Raw genomic sequence first — 9586 nt, 5'->3', positions numbered from 1 at the left:
TTTCACCCTCGAGTCCAATTATTAGGTTTGGGGCGTGACAATATAGGACTTATAATTTTCATATTTAGTTTTGTACGTAAAAATATAGTTACTTTATTTCTTAAAAATACAATCACTTTATTGATTTATCATCTCAGTTTTAAAATTAATTATGCAAAAAAAATTATTTCTTATAATTTTATAAAAAAAAAAAATTTACTAGCCCATAAATATTGTTTCTTAAAAAATAATTGATTTCAAATTATCAACCCAAAAATTATTTGATAAAATTATTTTCTAAAAACAATCACTTTTTTTTTATTTTACTGCCTCTATTTTATAATTAATTATGCAAAGATTTTATTTTTATAATTTTATAAAAAAATTTATTGGCTACTAAAAATAATTTCCTAAAAATAATTAATTCAAAATTATTGGCCTTAAAAACACTTAATACAAATTATTTTCTAAAAATACAGTCATTTTATTGATATATTATCTTGATTTTAAAATTAATTATACAAAAAAAATGTATTCCTTATACAGGTCCATAAAGTTTTTTCCTAAAAAATAATTAACTATAAACTATCCGTCCAAAAATCATTTCATAAAAATTATTTTCCAAGGTAGTCACTTTTTTTATTTTATTGCTTTAATTTTAACATTAATTATAGGAAAAAATTTATTTTCTCTAAAAACACCCGTGCTATTCTCGCGACATGAAAATTATTTCATATTAAAAATATTTTATTGAAAGTTATTTATAAAAATATTTGAAATGTATGAAAAATGAAAACTTTATATGGCCAAGTAAAGATGATGTGACCACCTCCTTACTAGGTGAGTTGCGAATTTTATGTCAAAGGGAGAGTCCCACTCACGCACTCTTCAGTTTCTTCTATTTGAAAAGTATGGAGTAACTACTTTTGTTAACACAGATTTTTACAATCAAATCAACAGCTTCAAGTTGGCATAAATCATTTAAAAAAATTATGATAAGTTCTTTATTTCTTTTAAATATTTTTAAATTGAATTTATTATTGTTGTGGGGTATACGCTTTAATTTCATTATTATCCTTCACACTTCAAACCCAGAATCTATGTTCTCTCTCTCTCTGTCTTCCTGGAAAATCATGAATTCTTGAAATCCAAGCAAGAATCACACGACCCAATTCGTCTCCTTCTCTCTCCTTCCTCTTTTGGTAGATCAGAGGAGAACAGTCGCAGGGGGAGGTGTAGTAGGTAACAGTCGCTTGTGCCTTTAGGGACGGGGTAACGGGGGTCTGGTCGAATTGAAGAGGGAGAAAATGCTTAGTAGTTCTGTATTTCCGGCAGAGGACGACCTTCCTTCTCCTTTTGGCGAACTGGGTTCGAGCTTATTGGGCTCAGAGCTCCGGGAAACGGCCTATGAGGTTTTCGTGGGGGCCTGCCGGAGCTCCGGCGCCAAACCGCTGACCTACATCCCGCAGTCGGAGAGGGCAGAGCGGTCTTCTTCGTTGTCGTTTTCGTCGTCAGCGGCCCCGTCGTTGCAGCGGTCGCTGACGTCGACGGCGGCTAGCAAAGTGAAGAGGGCTTTGGGTTTGAAGTCGTCGTCAGCGAAGAAGGGTACGAGCTCGGAAAATTGGGGCAAGTCAAAGGGACCTGTGACCACTGGCGAGCTCCTGAGGTCCCAGTTGAGGGTTTCGGAGCAAACTGATTCGCGGATTCGCAGGGCACTTTTGAGGATTGCTGCTGGCAAGGTGAGAAATTTAAGGTCTGTTCGGTTGATGAGAAATTTCAGGAGAAACTGACTGAAAGTATTGTATTTCTGCTGTTTGGTTCTTTATTTTTTTCTCAGGATATTAAAATTGTCCTTTATTTTTCTATTCTTTATGAGATGGTTTTATTTAGCTCCTTGCCTTGTCCTTTTTTTTTTTTAGTATATCTGATTTTATAGTTTTGTTCTTTTCTCTCTTCAAGCTTCAGTAGCCGGTGCATTTTCTGCTGATTTTTTTTTTTTTCCTTTTTCATTTTTAAGTGAACTCTTTCTAGCGTTTTCTTTCCGTTTGTAAATTTCTTCTTTATTTTGGGTGCAAAGGAAATTTCTTTTACTGACTGATGCTCATTTGTCAGCGTATGATTGAAGTATGAGATGAATTCCTCATTTCAATGAAAATTGCAGTTTGCTCAATTTTAGTAGCAGGTGCTTTTCTACACGGTCTGTTTTCACTTTCATGACTTCCTTGTTTAATTGAATGACAGTACCCGTTTAACCGTTTTGAACCGGGACAGTTATTTCTATAATTGTTGATTCAATGCACATTTGAAATTTTGAAAACTTGTATGTTCTTTTCAGAGAGAGAGAGGGATTTTAACTCTTGAGTAGCTAATGATTGTATTTGAGTTTCTGACTATGCACTTGTGCAGCTTGGGAGACGCATTGAGGCTATGGTTCTGCCACTAGAGATGTTGCAGCAGCTGAAGCTTTCAGATTTTCCCAATCAACAACAATATGAAGCATGGCAAAGGAGAAACTTGAAGATTCTTGAGGCAGGACTACTCCAGCATCCCTACCTACCCTTGGATAAGACAGACAGCTCCTCACAACGGCTTCAGCAGATTATTCATGAGGCCTTGGAGAAGCCGATGGAAACTGGAAAAAGCCATGAGTCAATGCAAGCCCTCCGGACCACTGTGATGTCTCTTGCTTGCCGATCTTTTGATGGGTCTGTCACTGAGACATGCCATTGGGCAGATGGGTTTCCACTGAATCTCCAACTGTACCAGATTCTTCTAGAAGCTTGCTTTGATGCTAATGACCCCACATCCATAATTGAAGAGGTTGATGAGGTATTAGAACTCATGAAGAAGACTTGGGTAGTACTTGGAATGAACCAGATGCTGCACAATATTTGTTTTGCATGGGTTTTATTTCTCCGTTATGTTACAACTGGCCAAGTGGAGAATGACTTGCTCTTTGCTGCTGATAACCTGTTGGTGGAAGTTGAAAAGGATGCAAAGGCATCCAAGGATCCAATTTACACTAAGATTTTGAGTTCTGTATTGAGTTTAATTCTGGGTTGGGCAGAGGAAAGGCTTCTTGCTTACCACAATACTTTTTATGGTGGCAATTTTAATTCAATGCACAGCATTGTTTCTCTGGGTGTATCAGCAGCTAAGATATTGGCAGAAGATATCTCTCATGAGTATCATAGAAAGGGGAAAGAAGACATAGCTCGCAACAGGATTGACACTTATATCAGATCATCAATGCGCAGTGCTTTTGCTCAGGCAAGTTTATGTCATTTCTGCATAATCTCAGCATACAAGAAGAGGCTTTAAAATTTACATGTGGACTTTGAGCAATTTAAATTTTCTCGTTTATATATTATGTGTGTGTTTGTGTGTTTCTGTTTGTATAAGCTGAGACACTTTTATGCATTTTGCCAAATATACCACCTGATGTTGCAGTCAATAAATGACTCCCAAAACTTTGTTTGACTTGTGTTAAGACAGAAAATGGAGAAGGTGAGCTCAAGCAGGAAAGTTTCTAAGAACAAGCAAAATTTGCCTCCTGTCCTTTGCATGCTTGCACAAGACATCAGCGAACTAGCTCTTAATGAGAAGGATACATTTAGTCCGATGCTTAGGAGATGGCATCCTCATGCAACTGGTGTAGCTGTAGCCACCCTTCACGCTTGCTATGGGAATGAACTGAAAAAATTTGTTTCAGGTGTCGATGAGTTGACGCCAGATGCTCTACAGGTTTTTAGAGCTGCTGACAAGGTGGAGAAAGACCTTGTGCAGATTGCAGTTGAAGATTCAGTGGACAGTGAGGATGGTGGGAAGGCAATTATTCAGGAGATGTCTCCTTATGAAGCAGAAGCTGTTATTGCCAATCTGGTAAAGTCATGGATAAGGACAAGAGCTGACAGAATGAAGGAATGGGTCGACAGGAATCTGCAACAAGAAGTACGTTATCACTGTTTCATGCATTCCCCAAAAAAAAAAAAAAAATACAAACACATAAAAAATAAAGAAGAATAAAAAAATGAACCACACACACATAAACACATGCTTACAGCTTTGTTTCTCCTGCTGATTACCTAGTTGAGAATTTAGGAGCTTGGAACAGTATAATATCATGGTTGATTGTGATGCAGATCATGCCTTGGACTTTCTGATTCATACCTAGGTAGCATACACATTAGTGTCATCTGAGACCAAAGGGTTTTGATCATTTAAGGACTATGTTTTGAGTACCTGCATGGAGGCTATCATCATCTTTTGCTTAGGGTGATCATCTATTAGTTTATGTGAATGAATTTCATACTGTGATGAAAATGCCATAATCCAATACACATATAAAGCACTGTTTGGTAGTGCAAAATTATTTTTATTTTCCACTTCTAGTTTTCCAGAAGACTACAAAGATGTCACTTTTTTTTTTCGAGTTTCTCAATGTATATGGAAATATTGAAAAACAACAAAAAAGATGTTTTCAATATTTTCTATACAAATTTTGGAAAACTATAAATAGATAAAAATAAAAATTAAAAAAAAAAGGTGACATACTTCATACAATCCATGACTATTTTAAGGTGTTTTGTATTACTTAAGAAAATTGAACATTGAAAATTGAAAATAAACTGTTTTCAAACCTAAAATGGCCCTGATGTTTTATTTTCCCTTTTCTAGATGGGAAGGAGGAGGATGTAGAATAATTTCACCCCTCTCCTCTTCAACCCTCTCCTCTCCTGGTGATATTGGCTATGAGTAAGAGACTATTAACCCTTTTTTCCTTTTACCGCTTTTTGCTTGGCTAGCTTTTTATGTTAATGCTTAAGTCCACTTGGCATTTGCTTCACCAGCTCTCTAATTAGTAATTAGTAACAATTAACAAACATGTACCTGAAGTAATTGTGGAATGGCATTTTGGTTCCAGTCCTAGAAGGTTGGGTTAGGGCATTGTGAGTATTGATTATTTGCATGTATCAAAAATAACAATAATGAGTTGATTCTTGTTTGCTGTGGACCACTAACATTTCACTGATGAGCTTTAGTTGTGGAACTTCTCATCGTGTAATTTTTCTTATGTTAATTGATGCTCTTTGTTTGTTAAACATTAACCTAAAAAGCTAAAAATTATCCTTGAAAATAATTCTCCATGACCTAATTGTTCCAACCCTGTCTTTTTTAGGTATGGAACCCGCGAGCAAATAAACAGAACTTTGCTCCCTCTGCTGTTGAAGTCCTACGATCTGTAGACGAAACTTTGGAAGCATTCTTTCTGTTGCCCATACCAATGCATTCAGTGTTGCTTCCTGATTTGGTGAATGGTCTTGACATATGTGTTCAACATTATGTATTGATGGCAAGGGCTGGTTGTGGTAAATCCTTAATCTCCTGTAAAGCTATTATGCATGCACACACACACACACACTCACACTCTCTGTTGAGTTATTAATTTCCTCTCTAACAAATAGTTCTCTTTTTTTTATCCTTAGGGAGTAGAAGTACCTATGTTCCTACAGTGCCTGCTTTGACCAGATGTGCCACTGGATCAAAATTCCATGGCGTATTTAAGAAGAAGGAGAGGTCACAATTACCTCAAAGGAAATCTCAGGTTGGTACCAATGGGCATAACCCTGGGATGCTGCAGCTATGTGTTCGTATCAACACATTACATCACATCCGAAAAGAGTTGGAAGTTTTGGAGAAGAGGACAGTGACTCATCTGCAGAATTCTGAATCCACTTATGCAGATATTGCAAATGGGTCAGGGAAAAGGTTTGACCTTTCAGCAGCTGCATGCCTGGAAGGGATCCAACAACTCTCTGAATCAACTGCATACAAGGTCATCTTCCATGATCTAAGCCATGTTCTCTGGGACGGCTTGTATGTTGGGGAAGCTTCATCTTCTAGAGTTGAGCCTTTTCTTCAAGAACTTGAGCAGAACTTGGAAATCATTTCAACCATTGTGCATGATAGAGTTCGGACACGTGTTATTACTGACATAATGAAGGCTTCTTATGATGGGCTCTTATTGGTATTGCTTGCTGGTGGCCCTTCCCGTGCCTTCATGCAGCGACATTCCGTAATAATTGAGGAGGATTTTAAGTTCCTTATGGACCTGTTCTGGTCCAATGGGGATGGATTACCAGCAGATTTGATAGACAAGCACTCAACCATTGTAAAAAGTGTGCTCCCTCTTTTCCATACTGATACTGAGAGCTTGATTGAGCAATTCAGATGTGCGACTGTTGAAAGCTATGGCTCTTCTGCAAAATCAAAGCTTCCACTGCCTCCAACTTCAGGTCAGTGGAATCCTACTGAGCCAAACACACTCTTGAGAGTTTTGTGTTACCGGAATGATGAAAAGGCAACAAAGTTCCTCAAGAAAACTTACAACTTATCGAAAAAACTCTAACAACTTATGAGTGATGGGAGATAGGTCACTTGATGAATGAGCTCTAATATAAGAACTGCTCTGGGTTCATTCTTGTAGCATTTCAATATTTATTGTAGTACCACAGCAGAAATTCCTATATTTCAATTTGGTGGAAGCTTCGGTAGCAGTTCCCCCAAGAAAGCAAATACTAATCTAGTATGGTAAATTTTTTATTGGATTCTTTCGGTACAAAGTCCATACTACTCAGTTACTCAAAAGACTTCCTGGGGAAGTAGGCTTGGTCTCTATTTCAGAGGATTAATAAGGCTTGGGTGAGGAATGCAGATATCCAAGGCATTCCGTCCGACCAATATGCTATGTTTATAGACCACCTATTTAAGCTGGTAAAGTTTTTTGTCCTTATATGTAAATCTTTTTATGAAATTTGCACCTTCTCGCAAACCCCCACAGTGGAAGATAATTGTTAAATTGCAGAAGAGGGAAAGAAAAGTGGCAAATGCGATACTACAGGAATTGTTAGCCGTTTGGCAAGTATTGTTCTCTTTTTTTGCAGTTTGGATATTCTGTAGTGTTTAAGTTGTCTTATTTATGCTTTCTGAGGTTTTAAAGCAGGAAATCTGCATTTCCTTCTTGTACTTTTTACACTTTGCATGGGAGCATTCTTAAATGTGTACGCTTCAGTCATTTGGATTTTTGAGGATTAATACAAAGCAAAATATACTGTTGTATTGTGTTTTGTTTAAATTTACACATTCAAATTGATGGTTGCCTGTTCCAGTCATTCAGAAAATTTTGCCATCCACCAAGCTTTCTTATTCAATGGACCATATCATAGAGATCTAACAAGGTTTTCCCCTGATACTTGATGAACTCTATCTGGGCCCAAGGCCAGCTATTTGTAGAAAGGCTTTCTTATGATTTGTTTGGTACCCGAGAATACAGTGGAGTGAAATGAAATGAATTTTTATATTTTTATGTATTTTTTATATAATTTTTCATTCTATTTCAGTGATAGCAAACATGGTGAACAAAACTAAGTTGAAGAAAACTATTACAAAATCAAAAAGAATTGAGATGTGAAACCTTGGTGTCGCAAAGAAGTAATGCTGCTGCTGCTGCTGGTGCTTTATGGGCAATCTCAGCAGAGTATGAGCAAAACAGGGTTTTCCCAATGGGGTTGTCTGTGTGAGCTGCCTTCCTCACCCCAACGCTAACCCTAACCCTAACCCTAACCCTAACATTCCAACACCGTATGTTAATGGGGTGTCACATTTTCGTATCTCAACACATTTATCTCATATTCTACAGAGGATTATGTACTCTGTATGATGATGTTTTGGCATTTAAAAATATATCAACATGTATTTTTTTTTTAAGGGGACTTTGATTTATATAAAATTTGATAAGATTTAATACTCTTTTGTATTTTATATTGTTTGATTTAGAGTTGTAAATTCATGGCGTGGGCTCTTAACACAAATAAGTGTTTTTAATATGTAGATGCATATATATATATATATACATCTAGTTGGAAAACTGCAACTATATGCATAACATTCTTTTTTATATAACAACAAAACCAAGTCTTAGTATATATATATACATGTCTAGTTGGAAAACTGCAACTATATGCATGACATTCTTTTTTATATAACAACAAAATCAAGTCTTAGTTCCACTAAGTGGTATCGGTTATATGAATCATTTTCCGTCAATTTATACAATTATGGACAATTTCTTTTTTATATTAGAAATAAAATTGAAATTAAAAATCAACAACTTGTTTGGTTAATATTTTTAAAATCAAAACAAACTAAAAACTTGATTGACTAAATGTTATTTTGAATCAAATAATAATTAAAAGTATAACTAAAATAATAAAGTAAAAGATAATATAAATTTAAATATTATAATAAAAATAAAAATTATTATAGTTACTTTACTTATTTATTATATTTTAGAATTCATGACAATGTTATTATAGATGACAGGTGGAAAATAGTAAATATCTTTTTAAAATGGCTTTTATGGTTTTTAACTTTTTTTTTTCAAATTTCTTGGATATTTTCATTTTAATTATGTTGTAAACTCATACGATCATTTTTTTATTTAAATTTTAATTACAAATTACAAATAGAAGAAATTAATTTAATCTCAAAAGTTAATTCTCAATACTAAAATATGTTGACAACAAATTGTTCAAATAATGGAAAAGAAAACAACTGAAAAGGGACAATGGAAAAGAAAATTGATGATATAAATAAATACTTTTTCATAAAATGTTTCTTTACTGACAAAATAAAAATAGGAAACAAAAAACAGAATAATGATACCAAATAACATGTATGTAGATTACAGCTTTATAAATAAAATTTTTAATTTGTAAACGTTTTTGAATAAACATACTTTTTCGTCATCTCTTATTTATCTCAAGACCTAATTGTTCAATTGAACTTGATTAATTAATATAAATACATTACTTGAAATATGCTCTTTTATCCCGCTATTAATAAGTAATGAGCATTTTAATACATATGAATTTGAATGAAGAATTAAAAAAAAAAAAAATTAAATCAATTAAGAATATTTTTTAAACTAACATACAATTAATCTATATTTACTTACGCATTTAACATATACGTCACGTACATTCTTATGTACGTTAAGCCCCCTTTGTTTAAATAATTTACCCCTCATCTTCCATAGAAGTATCTTTTTTTAACCTTTTTTTCTTAGGTTATATCCTTTTTTAAGTGATAGATGGCACATGTATTTTACAAGAACTTAAGTAATGGTTAAGAGTATAAATTTAAATTAAAATAAAATTTTAAAAATATAATTTAAATTTATAATAATTTTATTTAAAATTCATGCAAATTGAAATTTAAAATTCATGCTTAAAACTTTGAAATTTATGCTCTTAAATATAATTTCATGGAGCCTAATAGAGCTTGTCTTTCTAGGTGTAGCTCCATTGCCCCCATTACACGAGCATTAGATATACAAATCACCTAAATAAATTCTCCAATAGATATAAGCCACTTCATTATGCTCCAATTGTGCAATAGTTCTTAAATCGTCAGTAAAATGAGCAACGCAGTCGCCCATCATTTTTTCAAAAAGTTTCTTTTTTTATCTCAATAGCATTTGTTGCTTTGCGTGACAACAGCATATGAGAACGACAGCGAACCAGCCGCATCATTTTACAAAGGAAGC

General features: G+C 34.4%; 1 protein-coding gene across 1 annotated transcript; it reads left to right on the top strand.

Moving 5' to 3' along the window:
• The first annotated feature begins 889 nt into the window (after positions 1 to 889).
• On the top strand, positions 890 to 7114 carry LOC131157989 (protein unc-13 homolog). The gene is made up of 5 exons (XM_058112497.1): positions 890 to 1718; positions 2386 to 3249; positions 3475 to 3930; positions 5159 to 5348; positions 5466 to 7114. Exons 1-5 carry the CDS (start codon positions 1287 to 1289, stop codon positions 6386 to 6388), a joined length of 2865 nt encoding a protein of 954 aa, XP_057968480.1. The 5' UTR covers positions 890 to 1286; the 3' UTR covers positions 6389 to 7114.
• Positions 7115 to 9586: the final 2472 nt, after the last annotated feature.

Source organism: Malania oleifera, chromosome 6, assembly GCF_029873635.1.
Source record: "Malania oleifera isolate guangnan ecotype guangnan chromosome 6, ASM2987363v1, whole genome shotgun sequence".
NCBI classification, from domain to species: domain Eukaryota; kingdom Viridiplantae; phylum Streptophyta; class Magnoliopsida; order Santalales; family Ximeniaceae; genus Malania; species Malania oleifera.
Note: the sequence above shows the minus strand (reverse complement) of the source record. Positions and strands in the feature narration are given on the sequence as shown.